At 44.4% G+C, this 24,222-nt stretch overlaps 1 protein-coding gene across 1 annotated transcript in view; it reads left to right on the forward strand.

Annotated features, from left to right (window-relative positions):
* LOC124556750 (synaptic vesicle glycoprotein 2B-like) overlaps positions 1-24,222 on the forward strand; it is a 267,673-nt gene that overhangs the window by 101,713 nt on the left and 141,738 nt on the right. The window contains exon 3 of the mRNA XM_047130748.1: positions 10,981-11,128. Within this exon, the coding sequence (XP_046986704.1) occupies positions 10,981-11,128 (148 nt within the window). The remainder of the gene's footprint in view (positions 1-10,980; positions 11,129-24,222) is intronic.

Consider the following 24,222-nt stretch of genomic DNA (forward strand, 5'->3'; position numbering starts at 1 on the left):
TCACTCATATCGGCACCAATGATGTGTGTCGCTATGGATCGGAGGAAATCCTCTCTGGCTTCCGGCGGCTATCTGATTTGGTGAAGACTGCCAGTCTCGCTAGCGGGATGAAAGCAGAGCTCACCATCTGCAGCATCGTTGACAGGACTGACTGCGGACCTTTGGTACAGAGCCGAGTGGAGGGTCTGAATCAGAGGCTGAGACGGTTCTGCGACCGTGTGGGCTGCAGATTCCTCGACTTGCGCCGTAGGGTGGTGGGGTTTTGGGTTCCGCTGGATAGGTCAGGAGTCCACTACACGCAACAAGCGGCTACACGGGTAGCAGGGGTTGTGTGGCGTGGGCTGGGCGGTTTTTTAGGTTAGATGGCCTTGGGCATGTACAGAAAGGGCAACAGCCTCAACGGGTGCGGTGCAAAGTCTGGACATGCGGTGACCAAGCAGCAATCGGAATTGTAATTGACAACTGTCGAAGCTGCGTTGGTAAAGTACCAGAACTTCAAGCGCTGATAGAAAGCACCGAAGCTGAAATCGTTATAGGTACAGAAAGCTGGCTTAAGCCAGAGATAAACTCTGCCGAAATTTTTACAAAGGTACAGACGGTGTTTAGAAAGGATAGATTGCATGCAACCGGTGGTGGAGTGTTCGTCGCTGTTAGTAGTAGTTTATGCTGTAGTGAAGTAGAAGTGGATAGTTCCTGTGAATTATTATGGGTGGAGGCTACACTCAACAACCGAGCTAGGTTAATAATTGGCTCCTTTTGCCGACCTCCCGACTCAGCAGCATTAGTGGCAGAACAACTGAGAGAAAATTTGGAATAAATTTCACATAAATTTTCTCAGCATGTTATAGTCTTAGGTGGAGATTTCAATTTACCAGATATAGACTGGGACACTCAGATGTTTAGAACGGGTGGTAGGGACAGAGCATCGAGTGACATTATACTGAGTGCACATCCGAAAATTACCTCGAGCAATTAAACAGTGAACCGACTCGTGGAGATAACATCTTGGACCTTCTGATAACAAACAGACCCGAACTGTTCGACTCTTTAAGTGCAGAACAGGGAATCAGTGATCATAAGGCCGTTGCAGCATCCCTGAATATGGAAGTTAGTAGGAATATAAAAAAAGGGAGGAAGGTTTATCTGTTTAGCAAGAGTAATAGAAGGCAGATTTCAGACTACCTAACAGATCAAAACGAAAATTTCTGTTCCGACACTGACAATGTTGAGTGTATATGGAAAAAGTTCAAGGCAATCGTAAAATGCGTTTTAGATAGGTACGTGCCGAGTAAAACTGTGAGGCACGGGAAAAACCCACCGTGGTACAACAACAAAGTTAGGAAACTACTGCGAAAGCAAAGAGAGTTTCACTCCAAGTTTAAACGCAGCCAAAACCTCTCAGACAAACAGAAGCTAAACGATGTCAAAGTTAGCGTAAGGAGGGCTATGCGTGAAGCGTTCAGTGAATTTGAAAGTGAAATTCTATGTACCGACTTGACAGAAAATCCTAGGAAGTTCTGGTCTTACGTTAAATCAGTAAGTGGCTCGAAACAGCATATCCAGACACTCCGGGATGATGATGGCATTGTAACAGAGGATGACACGCGTAAAGCTGAAATACTAAACACCTTTTTCCAAAGCTGTTTCACAGAGGAAGACCGCACTGCAATTCCTTCTCTAAATCCTCGCACAAACGAAAAAATGGCTGACATCGAAATAAGTGTCCAAGGAATAGAAAAGCAACTGGATCACTCAATAGAGGAAAGTCCACTGGACCTGACGGGATACCAATTCGATTCTACACAGAGTACGCGAAAGAACTTGCCCCCCTTCTAACAGCCGTGTACCGCAAGTCTCTAGAGGAACGGAGGGTTCCAAATGATTGGAAAAGAGCACAGGTAGTCCCAGTCTTCAAGAAGGGTCGTCGAGCAGTTGCGCAAAACTATAGACCTATATCTCTAATCTGTTGTAGAATTTTAGAACATGTTTTTTGCTCGAGTATCATGTCGTTTTTGGAAACCCAGAATCTACTATGTAGGAATCAACATGGATTCCGGAAACAACGATCGTGTGAGACCCAACTCGCTTTATTTGTTCATGAGACCCAGAAAATATTAGATACAGGCTCCCAGGTAGATGCTATTTTTCTTGACTTCCGGAAGGCATTCGATACAGTTCCGCACTGTCGCCTGATAAACAAAGTAAGAGCCTACGGAATATCAGACCAGCTGTGTGGCTGGATTGAAGAGTTTTTAGCAAACAGAACACAGCATGTTGTTATCAATGGAGAGACGTCTACAGACGTTAAAGTAACCTCTGGCGTGCCACAGGGGAGTGTTATGGGATCATTGCTTTTCACAATATATATAAATGACCTAGTAGATAGTGTCGGAAGTTCCATGCGGCTTTTCGCGGATAATGCTGTAGTATACAGAGAAGTTGCAGCATTAGAAAATTGTAGCGAAATGCAGGAAGATCTGCAGCGGATAGGCACTTGGTGCAGGGAGTGGCAACTGTCCCTTAACATAGACAAATATAATGTATTGCGAATACATAGAAAGAAGGATCCTTTATTGTATGATTATATGATAGCGGAACAAACACTGGTAGCAGTTACTTCTGTAAAATATCTGGGAGTATGCGTGCGGAACGATTTGAAGTGGAATGATCATATAAAATTAATTGTTGGTAAGGCGGGTACCAGGTTGAGATTCATTGGGAGAGTGCTTAGAAAATGTAGTCCATCAACAAAGGAGGTGGCTTACAAAACACTCGTTCGACCTATACTTGAGTATTGCTCATCAGTGTGGGATCCGTACCTGATCGGTTTGACGGAGGAGATAGAGAAGACCCAAAGAAGAGCGGCGCGTTTCGTCACAGGGTTATTTGGTAACCGTGATAGCGTTACGGAGATGTTTAATAAACTCAAGTGGCAGACTCTGCAAGAGAGGCGCTCTGCATCGCGGTGTAGATTGCTCACCAGGTTTCGAGAGGGTGCGTTTCTGGATGAGGTATCGAATATATTGCTTCCCCCTACTTATACCTCCCGAGGAGATCACGAATGTAAAATTAGAGAGATTAGAGCGCGCACGGAGGCTTTCAGACAGTCGTTCTTCCCGCGAACCATACGCGACTGGAACAGGAAAGGGAGGTAATGACAGTGGCACGTAAAATGCCCTCCGCCACACACCTTTGGGTGGCTTGCGGAGTATAAATGTAGATGTAGATGTAGGTCATGTACTCACCAAGAGCCGCGAGGACATTCTTCCACTTGCTGCCTGTTTAAGACGTTGTACGACCGCTAGCAGGTAGTTCCAGTCATTTTACTAGACACATTTCCAATTCGAGCGCGAAGTGTTGAGCGTGATGGATGCTTCTATTGCTATCACGGGCTCGTCCTCGGCCGAGAACGCTCGGAGGTCGACCGGTTGGCAACCTTCTGACTCTAGCCAATCGGAAACCGCAACCAGTAGCTTCGCTAAACGACCCAAGCTATGGAAGAGGCATCTAAGAGGATTACGTACATGGATACGTCATCGATAATGATTTGGATCTCTCCCAACAAGGGCTTGCTTCTCCGCTGGTCCTTATCAGTCACGTCGACAACACTAATGTCAGCAATGCTACCACCGCGGATACATCCTCATGCAAGCATCAACGTGAGAACCTACCTCCAATAATGAGACGCCCACCGATGCACAACACTTCCAAAGAGTCAAACGAACCGTTAAGCCGGCCGGAGTGGCCGTGGGGTTCTAGGCGCTACAGTCTGGAGCCGAGCGACCATTACGGTCGCAGGTTCGAATCCTGCCCCGGGCATGGATGTGTGTGATGTCCTTAGTTTAGTTCGGTTTAATTAGTTCTAAGTTCTAGGCGACAGATGACCTCAGAAGTTAAGTCGCATAGTGCTCAGAGCCGAACCGTTAAGCAGGCCGCTGAGACGCTACAAGCGAAGAAGTCTTTCGAAACGGTGGTTGAAGAGGACGCAACAGCAGGTCAGGAAACAGCAGAACAGCAAGACACTGTCGCCGAGCCGAAAATAAAAAAAAAAAAAAAAAAAAAAATCCGTTGCTTGTGATGTAGTACTCTGGCGAGTACCTCGCCCTGCACCTTAAGCTGAAGGACGTCATCGGCGGTCATGTCTTCGAAGTCAACCTGCTGAAAAAGATCTTTTCAGGATTCGCTGACGAAAGATAGTCCACCGGAATGTCGCGAAATTTTGTTCACAGATCAAATTTCCGTTCTACACCTAAGCTACTGTACCAAACAAACCGTTGAAACTCGTTCTCCGGGATCTGCCTTTCAAACTGGACCAGAAGAACATCCTCGCTGAGACGGTAATTCTCCTCAAATCTCCGAAAACTCGCCCTGTTATCCCGCTGTTCCTGGTGGTGGTCCCAGACACCGTGTTCAATAAGAGCGCTGACTGCAGACTGAAGAAATGCGTCGCCCACCCGAAATGTGTCAGCTGTGAAGGCCCGCTTGTCGAGAGCCGCCCTTCGGCAAATAAGTATCACCTCTACCTCCTGCAAGAAGGGTTCCGCTGCACTGGTGTGTAAAGCGGCATGCTTCGCATCAGTCTTCTGTGGACGCACGGCTGCCCCACTGCAGACACAGCCGCGGCGTGTACAGCAACCATCCACCTCTTCATCTTCAGAAGCCTCTCTGGACCAGGGCTCTTCCACTTCACGGAGTCCTCCAGACAACCAGTAAGTGCCGCCAAGAAGCCAACGCCGTGGGGCCAACAATAGAACTGCAACCAACATTGGCAGCCTTTGCACTGCCAGCAATGACACTTCAGTTCCTTCAGCACCACCTTGTCCTGTGGTCATGGGCGCCTCATCATCCAACGCCCTCACCAGCTTGCTGACGGGAGTTAACACAATAATGACCACCCTCCTGGACCTAGTCCGAGAGGTGATGCAACTACTGCAGCAACTTTCTGCAGCACTACAGCAAGCCATATAGGCAGCCATCAGGACTTCTCAGACGCCTGGCTATGGCCCTTAAACGCCGAGGACTTGTCGCCTGCATGTGGAATGCCAATGACATATGCACCCAACGAGATGAATAACGTTGGTTTCTCCATATCAGTTTGATAACAGAAAACCACCTCACACAAAGAGTCAATTTCCACGTCGCCAATTTCTCCTGCACTCGCAGAGATTGCCTAATGTCAGCCGATGGTATGGCAATTTATGTGCTCTCAACCATTGGCCGTCACCTGTTGCAACTACCATCCCATTCAGTCGCTGGAGGCTATTGGGGTTGCCGTTGTTTGGCTGATGGTCGCATGAACTTTATCGCTGCCTACTGCGTTTAAATCTAGACCCATCTGATTTCACCATCGTTCTCTCACTCCATGGCAGAATTTTCCTCAGGGGAGAGGCCGTGCGGTTCTAGGCGCTTCAGTCTGGAATCGCGTGACCGCTACGGTCGCAGGTTCGAATCCTGCCTCGGGCATGGATGTGTGTGATGCCCTTAGGTTAGTTAGATTTAAGTAGTTCTAAGTTCTAGGGGACTGATGACCACAGATGTTAAGTCCCATAGCGCTCAGAGCCATTTGAACCATTTTTTTTCCTCATGGGAGATTTTAATGCCAAACACACTGCATGGTAAGCTGGAACCACGAATACTAGCGACAGGTGCTTGCTATACGTAGTCAAGCGGCATCAAGCAACCAACGGTATGTATTCATCAACTATTTTTCCTCCAGAATCAGGATGGCAGACGAACATTCTTGATTTCGACATCAGTGAGGGTCTTCCATACATGGTGTCCAATAGCACGAGAGACATGCTGGCGTAGGACCACGTTCCTGTTGTGTTTGAACTCTTCACCAACGTTGCCCCCATATGCCAGCAAGCTATTAGCACCCCTAGGAACAAATGAGATGACTATTGCACAAGACTAGATACCATGATGCAACGGACCCTGGACACTGCAGTGCGGAGTGCAGATGTGACACTTCTCCATGTCACGTCCAATGTCCTCCAGCAGGTCATCGATTTTACAACAAGCGGATGCGATGGTCAGTCACAGGACAAACTGTGGACGCTGCTGCACGAACTTCTCCATGCCATTGCAGAGAAGAACCGTGTCTTCCGTTTCTGGTGGTGCACACGGAATCCTGAGACGAAATGCTTACTCAAGGTTGCTATGGAGCGTCATCGAAACCAGACGGGGCTCACCGAGTTGCCCCACTTTGCGTCGAATATGACAGTGGGTGGAGGGAATGCGGCGCCTCCTCTTCAAGAAACATGGCATCCAACCGCTGCAGGTAGGCGACGTCGTCATCAGCGAGCCCAATGCTAAGGCTGACGCTCTGGCTGATGTCTCTGCTACCAATTTAACTGCAGTGGAGCATCCTGTTTATCTCACTATTGTTACTCAACGGCTTCCATTGTACCTGGCAAGGCGTGACGTGTACAACCACATCCCACCCATAACATCAGACGAGGTCCAAGGCCAGTTGAGGAGGCTCAATGTGAGGAAGCCTGAAGGGTCCGATGTCTTCACCAATCAAATGCTTCGGCAGTTGTCACCATTGACTCTGTTAAGAAAACTGTCATCTTTAATGCTATTCTGCTGAAGGGTATATACTCTGAAGCACGGAAAAATGCGGAGATCGTGGCTATCCCAAGCAGGACAAGGATCCTCGATCTCCTGCTAGTTATAGCTCGATTAATCTTCTTCCTTCGCCCTTTGAGGTTTTCGAGCAATTATATGTGAAGAGGCTGCAAGCTCACACTCAAAACGAACGACTCTTCCTTGATAAACAATTTTGACTTTGGTACAGCCATTCAACAACCGCCATTTGATATGGATGGTGAAAAAAGTAATGGTAGTTGTGGAATGCCAGGAATACTTCAGGGTATTATTCCGTGACGTTTCCCATGCTTTCGATCCTGGGTGGTACGAGGGCTTGCTCTTGATATTATTGGTGCTTGGGGTCCCTGTGTCCCACGTCAGGCTTCTTCCCTCCTACTTACAAGATCGGACATTCCACATACGTGCCATTTCAGAAGAATTGTCTCGCTGCCACATCCGTGCTGGAGTCCCAAAAGATTCCATACAGGGGCTGTACAAGTACTTAATATTCGCTAGTGACATGCCGACGATGAGGAACGTCCTACTGGCGTTATATGTGGATGGTACCGCGCTCCTCAGGAAAAGCAGAGGCCCATATATGTTGCAGTACCAGTTTCAACACGGCCTCGAAGTTGTTGCCTGGATCGTCATTAGTCGTCTTGGCTGCAATTCGCAGAAGACGCAAACCACTATCCTCACTTGGTGAACTGTACGTAACTCTCTCCCACATCTCGAGGTCCAAGGGTCCTGTGGTTGAAACACATAAATTATTTAAGCATCACTATCGTCATGAGACTCACATAGTGCTTCCACAATGAGGATGTACGCTGCTGGGCTATGGGCGTCCGTGCCAGCTTTACCTGGTCCTCAAATCGCATCATACGTCAGGCTGACAATCTACAGGTAGCATGTGTGGCCACCCAGCGAGTATCTGGGGGTCTTCTGGGAGAATGCAGCTGAACAACATATAAAGCGCCTTCAACGTGTCCAGGACCGAGCTCTAGAGCTGGCTCTCCAACTTCTCCCATACTATCCAACGGAACTGGCCCATCAGTTGGCAGACATCCTGTATACTTTCGGAAGATGTCACAGGCAGGAGGTTCGCTCAACAGGCACATTCAGGCGCTGGGAGACAAGCAGCACAGGCACACCAGCACTCGCTTGCCTGACTTAATACGCACCTAAAGTGACAGCAGATCAGTACTGCCTCCAAGATATTTCCTAGAAGAGCACAGCACTGAGAGTCATCTACAGTTGTACTACATGCTCACGGGTTGACTGGAGGAACAACCTTACACAATAACCTAAACCACATTCTGGGCAATTGTTTCCCAGCATGTCCTCTCAGCAGCTAGCAGGCATCTTACGCTCACGTTTCACGTTTACGCCGGCCACACCGAACATCCAACCTGACGGAGCATTCGCCAACCGCACCAGCGGTTCGCTTCTCTGGTGTTCACGCCGGTCGCGCCCAGCGGCTCCATTTCTCTGAGTTCCTCGGTTCCATCCAGCCGAGTCCTGCATCTCGATTCGCACTTCAATGACACGCCTCTCCAGCTGCTACAGGGGAGGATACTCCACAATAACCTCGCCGAGGTATTGGTCATCACTCTCAGAGCCTTCGCCTCTTCCGACGTTGGTCTTTCTCTTACTCAGTGTCCCAGGACTTGTATTCTTCTGTAGAACTTGGAATGTGAACCTGTACTTTGTAGTTACCATCACGACCTACGTCCCGGCAGAGTCTGAACTCGTCATATTTCTTTGCGTTGTGCTAATGAAGCACACTTATATACTACATGGAAATCATCAGTTATGAAGTGGTCGCTCGAACTGAGATCGGTACCGACATCTCTGCTCATTAACATTTGCTACTGCTATATAAATGCTTTCTGGGAGAAAAAAAATTCAAATTGTAAATTAGCCGCTCGGTCTGAAATGGTACCAGCACCGATAACCCACTGGCTAATATCTTTGAGGGAATAGAGCAAACGAAAATGTCTATGGCAGGAAAAGACGTTGCTGTTTGTTCTCTGTTTTGAATATAAATGACCTACACAAGAATGAGCTTCTCGAATTCTTGAGGTCTGGGGGGTGGGGTATTTGTGGAACCCCATAGAGAATTTTTTAAATCTTCGTGGAGAAAAAGACAACTGAGGAACTTCCTTACTTAACTTTCTGAGAGCGTCTCTGTCAAAAGGCCCTTTTCGTGAACGATGTAATGAACATGAAACGATATTAATGATTTATCATGAATGATCACAACATTTGTTTGTAACTCGTGAATGTTTCAGACGAAGCCACATCACTTTTTTCTCTCACCACCAAGACATTCCCCCTTCACCACCAATGCCTTTCCCTTCCATACACGACAAAGCCTATAAACGTCAATGTTAAACGCCAAAGTTTTAAGCACTCGTATGAATAATAGTCTGATCCGTGTTAAGAACTATATGCCAGTTTTGTGTTGCATTGTACGATGGGAAGTCTATTATCGGTGAGAACTTGTTTTAATTTTCCTCTCTGCCTCGATGAAGAGTACTGGCTTCTTAAACGCCGTTGTAGGGGGCTTTTCGGTTCGTCAACACGAGCATACAGGACTTCACAGTTCTTTTTACTGTGGAACAGCTGCGGTCCGAACGATTTGAAAGTAACTGTCTTTTCCCACTATTAGCCTTTCCCGTTGCTTCCCCTTGTACTCGACTGAATAGACAGTGATGCTTTTACGATATAATTTTACAAAGCTAAAGAAATATTCGCTGACTTCCTGGTTCACCAACTACGAGTTTCGGATTAGTTGTTGGCAGTGTATCATTTATTCCCCTGCAAATGCTGGTATCTGTGCCGACTTCAGCAGCCTCCGTCTCCGTAACGGTATTAGTTTTGCGTTCTAATACCTTCAGGAACGTGGCAAAGGATAATTTAGAACTGAGAGATATCATATATTCCACAAGAGGATATTTTCCTGACTACTTTCAGATCCTGGATTTTCCGTCCATCGTCACAAACAAAGCAGACTCTGTTACACACTCTATGATTGCCGCAATGCCCTGTGCGGCTAGAAGTCATTATTTCCTCCCTATCTCTTTCCCATCCAGTTTCCATTCATTTCGCCCCAAAATTTTCATGTATGCTCTAGCTGCTTCATCTCGAGTGGTGTCTGTTCTGTCGGGCATGTCCGACGTAAAGGACACCACTCATATTTATAATCACTTAAGACAAAGACCAGGATGGATCCTTTGGAGAGAGGACACTACCTGTTTCCTTCTCTATGACTCTCCAATCGAAGGCTGTGTCCTGTCGTAAGTGATGTCATGGTCAACGTGTCGTTAAACCCAAATCTTTTTTTTTTTCTTTTCAAGCTGATTCCATCTGCCAAAAGTTACAGAGCCTTATTTGCTCTTTGACACACTTGAACTCTGTAATCAGCATCTACCAATATTGTCACGTAGAATCCTAAATCAAGTATCAATTACAAGAGTAGGGTCGTCAGCAAGAACTAACACTTCGCACCAGCAGCACGCTTTTAAGCACATACAAAAGTACACATGGAGCTGAAACGCTTGTCTCACCAGAGAATGTTACGTGTTCATGGAATGTTTTAGTAAATTCCAATGTTTCATAAACAAGTAAGTCCCAATAACATCCAGAAAATACAAATCTGAAATGGAAGACGCCACAACACAGGTGTTGCACATCGTGAACAGTCTTCCTCTCAAAATTCGAAAAGACCACATTCTACTACAGGTAAACAAGCATGAAACTTCCCCTATTCTGCTTAAAAGCCACAGAGATAATGTAAAGGGCTACCAGTTCTAATTCTTCCCATGTAGCATATTTGAATTGCGTACGAAACTGCAAAAAGTGGTTGTGGTATAGTATGTAATCTCTGCCATGAACCGTAAGCTGGCTTGTTGAGTACACATGAAGATGTAAGTGTAACTGATTACAACAGTACCTGTTTTTTCTGCGCAAACAGAATACTATCATGTGGATATTCATCTAACAGTGACTTGTTCATAACTATCTTAATTAATAAAAAAAGTAGTAGCCTTTCATAACCATCTTAATTAATAAAAAATGTAGTAGTCTGTAACTAAAATGTGAATCACTTATTTCTCTATCTCAGTTTTACTCCCTGTGTAGAAATTAATAACCGACAAACTTATACAGCAGCCGCAGATTCTTAAGTGTATTTTTCCTACTGCCTCTAAGAGTGTCGGTAAGATCAGCGCATTGAGATGCATAAAATGTACTGATAACTATATAGTTATAATTTATATCACTGACCTAGTTTTCATGTATGCACCCAGTACTCCAGTCTATAGTTCTGTACTGTAAGCAAAACTGAACACCTGCTACTCTCGATCAGTATAAAAAATTATATTTCAGGCTGGTTCTGGTTACTTCCAATGGATGCTGCTCTTTGTTGTTGGTCTTGGCATGGCTGCTGATACGGTGGAATTGTTTGTTGTACCATACATCCTGCCCAGTGCTGAAGTGGAGATGTGTCTTGGCAGCAGGGAGAAAATCTGGTTAAGTAAGTACTTACTACTATTTGACTATACTTTAAATTTTTAATTTATAATTATTGCAATGTTAATTATAATTAGATTTGTAAGCTTTAAGACACGTTTTACCGGAAACACCAACAGTAAAATAATAAGTAGATTACAGTTATGATTTGACCTAGAGACTTCATAAACACAATTCTTCTTGAATGAGACCAACTTGTGTCTCAAATTAACCATGCAGGAAAGACATAATAGCAACTTTCTGTGCCAAGTGGTTTAAAAAAAAAAAAAAAAAAAAAAAAAAAAACATGATGTGGACCTCGTAAACATACTTTCAAGTGGTTTGCGGTTTTAATTTTCCCACTGCATTTTAAGCTCTTCACAGGTGACTCATTCTCTCATTCTTTTCTACATCTCTGTCGTCGTAGACTCAGTGAATGAAGCCAAAACTAAGACTCTGAGATGCTGCAGTTCAGACACATTAAACAGATATACTGCAGACATGAGCAAAACTCATCACTGCCATGGGTTGTCTTCCCTTCTTGGCAACATGTTTCTCACTGCAGTTCCTTTCATTATTACAGACTGAATGGCAGGTTTGCTTAAGAAAAAGAATTGTAGACAGTACTCTCGGTTGTACCTTTTTACAGGTTCTAATGACAACTTCATATTAGCAGAGGCTGGAAACGAATCTGCATGGTAGACACTGATAGATTTTATTTCTTCACAAGCATCTAGATCAACGTTCAATAGTCATTACACTTGGTTTCTCCACGAAGTACACTTGTTAATTTGAAACACTATAACATTCACAGATTTTGGAATGTCCCAATGAGAGCATTCGTAAGGAAAACTGTTTCTCAGTTTATAATAACTAAAAGAACAAAAAGTGTTTTCCACTCATAATGTCTACAGTATAACGACTGGAAATAATGGAAAATAAAAAAAGAAAGCGAATTGTCTCTGTTGAATGAGCTTGTCAGTTTGCAGCACGCTTAAGACAGAAAATTAGAAACAATTACGACAGCTACTGAAGAGAAGGGCCGCCACCGGATGTTAATTTATAGTGTTCAGACTGCAGTGCATTACCAACTGTCTATCTGAGTATTAGCTACAATGACTAGTGACAGGAATGGGAATAAAACTCATTGACTTATTTTTTTGGTATTTTGGTCCTAATAGCCCATTCAAGGAAGATCAAAAACGTCATGAAGAACATACTAAAGATCAACCGGTGGGGTGTGTAGAGTGAGGGGGGGGGGGGGAGCGTTTAAAGGTATTTTTTTAATGTTGTTCTTGAATATCTAGAAAACTGCGTGCGGCTTCTAACAAAGATGTTTCCCAGTACTAAATTAAACTGCAGTAAATTTCCTACAAAAACGTCTTATTCATTTTGCCTCTACATCTAGTAATTTCGTTGCAGGAGACGGAAAATCACAGATTATTAAAAATAGTGTTTAACGGTATACGCTTTTTGTTTATTGTTAAAAGAAGTAGGATACGATAAATATTAAATCTTTGCAAGTGTAGGTTAAACTTATTAAGTAAAATGCTGAATTTTGGGGGTGTAACAACGTGGAAAGAAGGGGTATGGAGGTTAGAAGCGTGGGGGAAGGTAGGTCGCTGGACTGTGGTCTTGCTCTTCCCTCCTTCATAGGTCTGCAAGCTGAAGAGCGAGCATGCACTTACTCATTCTTCCTACCTCACAACCTCATAAAAACCAACTACAGATTGTATCACAAAGTTGTATCGACCCTTCCATGGTGCCTTATGCTTCACTGGCCACACAGTGTGCAGACATGCCTGGGGTGTTTATTTTCCACAAAATTTGTTGACATTGTATGAACTACTAACGCAAGTAACACGTAAGGACAGAATCTACATAAACCTGTTCATGCTCTTCTACACTGCTGGAGTGATTATTAGTCATCCTGTATGGCACGTGTAGCTTTCTTCTGGGAAAGTTATTTTCCCCGAACATGAGCACTGACCACGTTACAGTTTACCGTCAGACCATACCTCTTCAACTTGTCCAGTTCTCCTCTGTAAGTCGACAAAATAATTTAGCTGAGCTTGTGTTTATGTAGTGTAGTTATTTTCAGTCTATGGAGTACTTATTTGCAAGCGTGATGTCCTCAGTGAGTTATGTAGAATTGATCGGAAAGGGACTGGAATGATAAATGTAGCACTTGCCGCTGTCTGTCGTTAACAGCGTATTTTAAATACATGCAACTGTGTTGTAGTCGCTTCTTGTTGAATTAATGAATGGCCAGGGATTTACTGCGCTTCACTCACCATCAATTGCGTTACTGATGGAGTGCATAAAGGTTTTCAAATCAGGAATTGCTGTCACTTCTAGAGTAAGCTGCAATGGACGGAGCCGCTTACCACTCCTACATAGTATATCCTACAAGGTGGGTGTCAGTATGTCTTGTAGGACTCATTATGTTGAATCTGCAACAGTAATCTGTTGTAAAGCATTACCTAACTTACGTTGAAATATTTGAAGTTCCATAACACATAGGTGACATACAAGGTGACAATTATTGAACTACATGAAACAAAAAATCTTCATAACTTCTGAATGGTTTGCGACAGGAGTTCAAACTGCACAGTTGGCCGTGGGGCACGATGGGAATTAGTATGCACTGTATGCTTTGATTTAGCTACGAAGCCCACTTTCACTTGGATAGGTTTGCCAGTAAGCAAAATTCGCGCATTTGGGGGACTGAGAATCCGCATTTCGCGATCGAGAGTCTCTTCATCCTCAATGGACTACCATGTGGTGGGGAATGACCGGTCACGGAATAATGGGAGGGCGCTAATCCGTCGTCTTCCAGGGGAACAACTCCTTGACACCTGTACCTCGTGACAGAGACAAACTGGCAGCAGCTCTATTATGCTCTGGGGAACATTCACGTGGGGAGCCATGGGTCCAGTGCAGCACGTGCAAGGAATCATGACGGCTAAGGAGTATCGTGCACTGATTGCAGACCACGTACATCCCTTCATAACGATCATGTTTCCCAACGCCAGTGTCAGTTTTCAACAAGTTGATGCGCCGTTTCACAAGGCCAGGAGTGAGATGGATGGTTCAAGAAACACAGTGGCGAGTTCAAATTGATGTGCTAGCTCTCCAACTCGCCAGATCTGAACCCTATCGAACACATCTGGGATGCGATTGAACGTGGCGTCAGAGCTCACCCCTCCCCCCTCCTCGGAATTTACGGGAATTAGGTGACTTGTGTGTGTAGATGTGGTGCCAACTCCCTCCAGCAAGCTATCAAGGACAAATTACTTCCATGGAATGACGCGTTGTCGCTATTGTTCGTACCAAATTTGGACTTACCGGCTATTAGGTAAGTTGTCATAATGTTCAAGCTGATGAGTGTAGATGTAGTTGCACAGGATGCTATTGCAAGTAATTCTATAGTGTTGTTAGTTTGTTATTCTAATCAAGTAATCATGACAATAAACATCGAATGAATTCAGAAACGCGCTGAAAAAGATAGTAACAGGTCAGTATCCACCTTAGGCAAACGTAAAAGAAATGCTCGGGAAATTTAAACTGTAATACTTGGAAGATAGGAAACGTAGTTCTAGGCAAACCATAGTGGAACGTGCGGAGGCTGAGGTGTACGCTCTGACGACCTCTTTGACGAAGGGATATTAAACCTTAATCTTCCTTCGTGGTTATTGCAAGATCCCTTGCAAGTGTGGGCTTTCATACATCGGGCTGACGACTCACACCGAAGGTATAACCGTCTCTTACAGCCCAAAAATCAACATCGGCAGAGCACTGTATCGGTACAGGTCGAAATTTTAGCGTTGATTTCATCTTTTTGGACTCGGTAGTAAAAGAAGCATTTGGAATTCATTTAGTGAAGAATTTAATTAATGGAAAAAGCGTTTTGAGGTTGGCCTCATCATGGAATCCGCCACTTTCTTTAATAAATTTGCAAAGACGTCGCTGCAGTACAGCTCATTAACGTACATCCATATACTCATAGATAACTTTCGTCTGTTGTTGCTTCCAGTGGTTGTTCTGCAAACGTGTAATCATACAGTAATCCATCTGTCTGCAGATTTATGCACAACATGTTGCTTTTTTTCGGGGAGCTGCGGTCAGTTCCACCAAGAGTCAATTCTTTGTGGATCTTCCTGCACCTCGGGTCAATTTTCAAGCAATTTGTAAAAAGAAAGGATCCCATAACACTCCTTTGGGGTATGTCCGTATTTAGTTTTACGTCTAAAGAATTGTCTTCGTTGAGAACTACTTATTGTGTTTTGTTAGCTAAGAAAATCTTTAATCCAACCGCACAAGTAGTCTAACATTCTGTACGCTCTTATTTTGTTCATTAAGGGGAGGTTCTGGTCGAGAGGCATGAAAAAGTTGAAGTTTAGAATTTTTTTCTTACAAAGATTGATTTTATTAAAATGGGAATTTTATCACTTTATTGTACATACATTCGTCTATAAAAAAATTTCTCACCAAACATTAAAAATGGCGATTGCAACCTTTGACAAAGCATGCACCTCACGGCGCGACCTGGTTTGCGCGAAGTGCTGTACAGGCTCGTGGCTATTTATGAAACCCATAAAAACAGAAAATTCTTAAATTAGAATGAGTCTGGGATGGAAAGAGGGGGGGGGGCATCACGATGGTATTTTTAAAGAACCTCCAAAAACTATCTGCCGTTTGAAAAACATGTCACTTTCTTGGCATTTTTTTCTACGTTCAGATGTTTAAAAAAATATTTCAAATTCGAATACAAGAAAAGCTCCCTATAACGCCTCCTAAATTTAATTCTCTTTCATTTTTATTAACTCGAATGAATCGGTTAATTTGTCGAGGCTCTAGAGCGCTTCACACGCTGAAAAATGTTCTTTAAAGAAGAACGCGTTTGAAGTTTGGGGTAACAAAAAATACGTTGTTTCAAAACTTAAGGTTAGACTCCTATTCCAGGACCATGAAGGCATCTTTTCTCTACCTCAGACATGCTCTATTTCTGAACCTGGTGCTGTACTTTTTCAGTCCGGGCTCTTTTAACATATTGACAAGGGAATGATCCAATCTGACATGTCGAAACCCACCCTGAAATTTTTATACAGGAGGCATACGACGAAAGAAACGCAGTATCATAATCTTAGCTGCTAAGACAAACTGCAAGTATTTTTAAAAAGTTGTTAAAGTTGTTCATTTTTGTCGCACAAAGAGCCACATATAACAGCAGTCTGTGAAGGGCGTTCCTGCTTAGCGTGCGATCGTCTGTGACTAAAGTGCGTAGCGTCATGTAGTGCTCCGGAGTGATACAAGCGGATTTGAAACACTTAAGCCATAAAATATGTCACGTGTCATTTATGTTTTGAATAATAGGCAGTTCGTATCGACAACTAAACTGTTTCATACGTAATTCATACAATGGTGCCTCGCAGAGATAAATAAATGAAGGCGATGTTTGATGTTACATTGCAGAAGACTTCCATCAGTCGTGACTTTAATTTATTGAAATGAGGTATTGCGTGCACATACACAATTTTCTGTCAATTCCTGTAGCACAGTCTCTATGATAATTTTTTAATGATATTTACTTTAGTAACAGTGGAACAGTTCCTTGTTTATTCCTCACAGTCGTCGCAACAAAGCTAGGTGTCATTTGAATGATGGAAACATTTTTCTTACACCAGGCAAACCCGACGAAAGAAACATTAATGCTTTCAGACACGTAGCATTTCATTTAGACATATTGCCGTGGAGTAAGAAATGGTCCTGACAGTTGCTCTGCTTATTGTGCTGCATGTTGAGCATACAAATTCGTAAAATGTGCTGATGCAAACTGGTAATGCACAAATGACTGAAATTTAAGAATACTGTCCAAGAGATAATCCTAAAATGACACAGAACTATCGGAAATTATATTGGCCAACAATTTCCTTAGAAATACTTTCCACAGTCGAAGAAAATTCTTTAATAAGCGTTACATTGGTTGTTCTGGGTGAAACCTGAATTATATCAACAATCTTTTCATCGTCCTCCTGAAAGACACAGGTATCGCTATGTCCAGACCAGAAGTCCAACAAAAGCAATGAATTAATTTCCGCAACTGGTTGAAAACCGTTTTGACTGAAATGTTAAAAATTATTCTTTCCTTTTTTCCAGATTTTGACAGGTCGCTTATACAATTTTTGCCACGAGGCCCTCCTTTTATATTGTTGTTCTTAATATGCCTTGAGGTCCCTGAAGACAGATATAAATCTGCGGAGTTAGTAATCCACTCATACTTATTACTGTCATTGTTGTGTATGGATGTGTCATAGCATTAATCGATTCCACAACAGACTCTGTCTTTCTTCACCTCCAAATGATAAAGTGTGGTTTGCTCGCAATTCTTTCACGAAAGGTAGCTGATCAGTGTAAAACACAGCAGATGCGTGGATAACAGCAAGCTTTTTCTTCACGTCAGCAACGAATTAATGGTATCTCCTCTACACGTTTACTTGACGTAAACTTCGTTGTTTTGCGACTTCCTTTACTGTGTGATTTCTTGAATCTGCTCAACAAGGTTGAAGAGATCTTGACATCAGCGATGTTCATCTCAGTTGCGATTCGGAGAGCCAGTCTCGTAGATCTTCATTAGTAACACTGCATTGCCTCTCAAGAGGAGCTTTACATGGTTCTTACCTAAAGAAAATTCCTCTAAAGAGCTGTTTTGCATCTTATTTATTCACCTTTAGGGATTTGCAAACCCACGTTTGTTCACTGCTTAATATTAAGTGTTAAATACAATGAATATTGGTTTAGCTTTATCGCCATTGTTAACTCTTATACTGCCGCAAAAGCCACTGGTAATGATTATGGATATTAAATGATTAGCAAATGTGAGTGAACATCAACTGCAGAGAATTGCTACAGAGAAACTGTCAACGAAAACTGAAATTCGCTTTACAAGTCGTGATCGCACCGAGTCGCGTTGTATGTTCACCGACGCGTCGTCAACCAAGGATATGCGCCAGCCACTTCGTGCGTGTGAGGACCGGTACAGCTCCGGTAGGGGTGTGCGTTCTCCAGCTGCCTAGCAATTTTCAACATTTTTTAAAAATACTTGCAGTGCGTCTTAGCAGCTAAAATATTGGCAAGGTCTTTCTTTCGGTGTACTCTTCTTGTACAAAAAAATCTCAGGGCATGTTCTGACACGTCGGATTGTACTATTTCGTTGTGAGACATTCCTTGCTCTACAGCGGCCACCCGTTTCTTGTCAGATAACCCAGTGAATTTTGTACTGTTCGTCCATATGACGATTCCTACGACGCTCATGGTCTTCAGAATAGATGAATAGCCTTCACTGAATACACTTGCAGCTATACATGCTGCTATTCAAATAGTTTTTGCCCAACAATGGAGCAAATCTTCATTGGACTGAAATTCGTATACTGGTCGAAAGTTTTCTTGAACTAACTCACCGAGAGCCTACCACTGCCTTTATTTCAGTCGGCGCACGGTTCCATTCAATACACTATAACTTCTAAAATACTTTTACAATTGAAAAATGCTTTTGCAGACATAACTTACATACTTTAGAAATGCAGATGATGTAAAAAAAACATTTATTCATCGGTCTCGACCACCCAGCCCTTAACCGACTGTGCGGAACTTCCACAAGTAAAGCAACGCGGCATCAACCTGGGTGCAGATATCTATTGCTACCTGGGTCTCTTGGACAAACAGAGCGAGCTATTTCATGTGTTCGTTTTTTTAGAACCAAAGTTAATTTCCACAGATAAGATTCTCGTCTCCAGAAATGTCATAGTACACGAGCATAAATCATGTTACATACAATTCTACAACAGACCGACGTCAGAGACACAGCCCTATAGCTTTGTGCGTGTGTTCAACGATCCTCCAAGAAAACGGCGTGCATTTTTCCAGTCGCTTTGAACACTGCACTCCTCAAGCGACCTACGTTAAGTTGCTACTGGAAAAGGAGGAAATTATTTCGCATGCTATATGTAGAATCGTACTGGTATCACGTCTGGTGCGTCTTTCCTCTGTTGAGCGATTTCAGTGGTTTTTATATCCGGTGTTCACTCATTTCGTTATCCGTGATATTGACATTCGTTCGATGATTTAAACGAGGAACCACAGTGCGATCTTCCTAGGTGAAACAGTTTTGAAGGAGACGTTTAGTTTTCCGGCCTACTTTCTGTCGTGCTCCTTTTCGATGCCATTACGGCCACAGAATTTCTGGACAGATGTTTACGGGTTGAACACAAGAGTAAATCTTCCTAGGAACTTCTGTTAAGTCTGTAGATAGAATTTTACTTTCTATTTTGTTGAACGCTTCGCGTGTGTCTCGCTTTTCTTTGGTAGCAACTTTCTAATGCGGCTATGGAACTACGCCGGGTCTTTCCTATCCCTCACAGCTTTGCTCGACACATGCCGGTCTAAGGCGTGTTGTGCAATACTTCTGCACTTTGCTCATAGATGCTGAACATTTTCGGTACTGCAGATGAATTTTTCATGTTGACAGCTAAGTAAGCCGATTTTTTAAATTTTTTTGGCTGCTCTTTCTAAATAGAAATGTTTCCCTACGTTTCTCTATATTCCTGTTTACGGCCGTTTTCAGTGTTGCTCTAACGACTTTATTATCACTGACTACCTGGTCTACTATAGCTGATTCGAGGAGTTTGGGTCTGTTGGTGACGAGGAGATCTACGTTGTTACCTTCAGGATACGGTTCTCTGGCTAACTGTTCAAGGCAGTTTTCACGTAAGCCATATAGAACAATTTAATACAAATTCATGTACGTAATACCCACTCTTATCATTTGAGTCTACCAGTCTGTACCTGGTGTGTTGAAATCTATCTCTAATACTACGAGGGTCATTTGAAGAGTACACAACGTTTTGTTTTGACTCGTGACCACGTCCCTCCCCCCCCCCCCCCCCCCATCACCGTCGCCCGACCACTGACTTCGGTACTCATTCGCTTCAATTTGGCAGCTGCGATCCAATAGGTTGAAACTGTTGTACATCTTCATATTTTCGCTGCGCAAATACTGATCCATAAAAATTCGGGCGGCAACCGCGTAACTTTGACTTCTTCTTCTAATATTTCGGCTGAATACCGTCCAGCCATCTTCAGAGTGAGCCGAGTTGACTGACGCTCCAGCACTTGCTCCGTTCTTTTAAAGCCGTGGACCGCACCACTGCGCATGCGGCCACAGATACACAAGGAACCAGAGACGTTAATCGGCGGTAAAAACGTATGGTATAGGCATGGAAATACACTCCTGGAAATGGAAAAAAGAACACATTGACACCGGTGTGTCAGACCCACCATACTTGCTCCGGACACTGCGAGAGGCCTGTACAAGCAATGATCACACGCATGGCACAGCGGACACACCAGGAACCGCGGTTTTGGCCGTCGAATGGCGCTAGCTGCGCAGCATTTGTGCACCGCCGCCGTCAGTGTCAGCCAGTTTGCCGTGGCATACGGAGCTCCATCGCAGTCTTTAACACTGGTAGCATGCCGCGACAGCGTGGACGTGAACCGTATGTGCAGTTGACGGACTTTGAGCGAGGGCGTATAGTGGGCATGCGGGAGGCCGGGTGGACGTACCGCCGAATTGCTCAACACGTGGGGCGTGAGGTCTCCACAGTACATCGATGTTGTCGCCAGTGGTCGGCGGAAGGTGCACGTGCCCGTCGACCTGGGACCGGACCGCAGCGACGCACGGATGCACGCCAAGACCGTAGGATCCTACGCAGTGCCGTAGGGGACCGCACCGCCACTTCCCAGCAAATTAGGGACACTGTTGCTCCTGGGGTATCGGCGAGGACCATTCGCAACCGTCTCCATGAAACTGGGCTACGGTCCCGCACACCGTTAGGCCGTCTTCCGCTCACGCCCCAACATCGTGCAGCCCGCCTCCAGTGGTGTCGTGACAGGCGTGAATGGAGGGACGAATGGAGACGTGTCGTCTTCAGCGATGAGAGTCGCTTCTGCCTTGGTGCCAATGATGGTCGTATGCGTGTTTGGCGCCATGCAGGTGAGCGCCACAATCAGGACTGCATACGACCGAGGCACACAGGGCCAACACCCGGCATCATGATGTGGGGAGCGATCTCCTACACTGGCCGTACACCACTGCTGATCGTCGAGGGAACACTGAATAGTGCACAGTACATCCAAACCGTCATCGAACCCATCGTTCTACCATTCCTAGACCGGCAAGGGAACTTGCTGTTCCAACAGGACAATGCACGTCCGCATGTATCCCGTGCCACCCAACGTGCTCTAGAAGGTGTAAGTCAACTACCCTGGCCAGCAAGATCTCCGGATCTGTCCCCCATTGAGCATGTTTGGGACTGGATGAAGCGTCGTCTCACGCGGTCTGCACATCCAGCACGAACGCTGGTCCAACTGAGGCGCCAGGTGGAAATGGCATGGCAAGCCGTTCCACAGGACTACATCCAGCATCTCTACGATTGTCTCCATGGGAGAATAGCAGCCTGCATTGCTGCGAAAGGTGGATATACACTGTACTAGTGCCGACATTGTTCATGCTCTGTTGTCTGTGTCTATGTGCCTGTGGTTCTGTCAGTGTGATCATGTGATGTATCTGACCCCAGGAATGTGTCAATAAAGTTTCCCCTTCCTGGGACAATGAATTCACGGTGTTCTTATTTCAATTTCCAGGAGTGTAGATCTATAGATGCGCAGTCGATCCACACGGTGATTTCGATGTATCTACATCTACATCTACATTTATACTCCACAAGCCACCCAAAGGTGAGTGGCGGAGGGCATTTTACGTGCCACTGTCATTAACTCCCTTTCCTGTTCCAGTCGCGTATGGTTCGCGGGAAGAACGACTGTCTGAAAGCCTCCGTGCGCGCTCTAATCTCTCTAATTTTACATTCGTGATCTCCTCGGGAGGTATAAGTAGGGGGAAGCAATATATTCGAGACCTCATCCAGAAACGCACCCTCTCGAAACCTGGCGAGCAATCTACACCGCGATGCAGAGCGCCTCTCTTGCAGAGTCTGCCACTTGAGTTTATTAAACATCTCCGTAACGCTATCACGGTTACCAAATAACCCTGTGACGAAACGCGCCGCTCTTCTTTGGATCTTCTCTATCTCCTCCGTCAAACCGATCTGGTACGGATCCCACACTGATGAGCAATACTCAAGTATAGGTCGAACGAATGTTTTGTAAGCCACCTCCTTTGTTGATGGACTACATTTTCTAAGCACTCTCCCAATGAATCTCAACCTGGTACCCGCCTTACCAACAATTAATTTTATATGATCATTCCACTTCAAATCGTTCCGCACGCATACTCCCAGATATTTTACAGAAGTAACTGCTACCAGTGTTTGTTCTGCTATCATATAATCATACAATAAAGGATCCTTCTTTCTATGTATTCGCAATACATTATATTTGTCTATGTTAAGGGACAGTTGCCACTCCCTGCACCAAGTGCCTATCCGCTGCAGATCTTCCTGCATTTCGCTACAATTTTCTAATGCTGCAACTTCTCTGTATACTACAGCATCATCCGCGAAAAGCCGCATGCAACTTCCGACACTATCTACTAGGTCATTTATATATATTGTCAAAAGCAATGATCCCATAACACTCCCCTGTGGCACGCCAGAGGTTACTTTAACGTCTGTAGACGCCTCTCCATTGATAACAACATGCTGTGTTCTGTTTGCTAAAAACTCTTCAATCCAGCCACACAGCTGGTCTGATATTCCGTAGGCTCTTACTTTGTTTATCAGGCGACAGTGCTGAACTGTATCGAACGCCTTCCGGAAGTCAAGAAAAATAGCATCTACCTGGGAGCCTGTATCTAATATTTTCTGGGTCTCATGAACAAATAAAGCGAGTTGGGTCTCACACGATCGCTGTTTCCGGAATCCATGTTGATTCCTACATAGTAGATTCTGGGTTTCCAAAAACGACATGATACTCGAGCAAAAAACATGTTCTAAAATTCTACAACAGATCGACGTCAGAGATACAGGTCTATAGTTTTGCGCAACTGCTCGACGACCCTTCTTGAAGACTGGGACTACCTGTGCTCTTTTCCAATCATTTGGAACCCTCCGTTCCTCTAGAGACTTGCGGCACACGGCTGTTAGAAGGGGGGCAAGTTCTTTCGCGTACTCTGTGTAGAATCGAATTGGTATCCCGTCAGGTCCAGTGGACTTTCCTCTATTGAGTGATTCCAGTTGCTTTTCTATTCCTTGGACACTTATTTCGATGTCAGCCATTTTTTCGTTTGTGCGAGGATTTAGAGAAGGAATTGCAGTGCGGTCTTCCTCTGTGAAACAGCTTTGGAAAAAGGTGTTTAGTATTTCAGCTTTACGCGTGTCATCCTCTGTTTCAATGCCATCATCATCCCGGAGTGTCTGGATATGCTGTTTCGAGCCACTTACTGATTTAACGTAAGACCAGAACTTCCTAGGATTTTCTGTCAAGTCGGTACATAGAATTTTACTTTCGAATTCACTGAACGCTTCACGCATAGCCCTCCTTACGCTAACTTTGACATCGTTTAGCTTCTGTTTGTCTGAGAGGTTTTGGCTGCATTTAAACTTGGAGTGAAGCTCTCTTTGCTTTCGCAGTAGTTTCCTAACTTTGTTGTTGTACCACGGTGGGTTTTTCCCGTCCCTCACAGTTTTACTCGGCACGTACCTGTCTAAAACGCATTTTAGGATTGCCTTGAACTTTTTCCATATACACTCAACATTGTCAGTGTCGGAACAGAAATTTTCGTTTTGATCTGTTAGGTAGTCTGAAATCTGCCTTCTATTACTGTTGCTAAACAGATAAACCTTCCTCCCTTTTTTTATATTCCTACTAACTTCCATATTCAGGGATGCTGCAACGGCCCTATGATCACTGATTCCCTGTTCTGTACATACAGAGTCGAAAAGTTCGGGTCTGTTTGTTATCAGTAGGTCCAAGATGTTATCTCCACGAGTCGGTTCTCTGTTTAATTGCTCGAGGTAATTTTCGGATAGTGCACTCAGTATAATGTCACTCGATGCTCTGTCCCTACCACCCGTCCTAAACATCTGAGTGTCCCAGTCTATATCT

Source organism: Schistocerca americana, chromosome X (assembly GCF_021461395.2).
Source record: "Schistocerca americana isolate TAMUIC-IGC-003095 chromosome X, iqSchAmer2.1, whole genome shotgun sequence".
NCBI classification, from domain to species: Eukaryota; Metazoa; Arthropoda; class Insecta; order Orthoptera; family Acrididae; genus Schistocerca; species Schistocerca americana.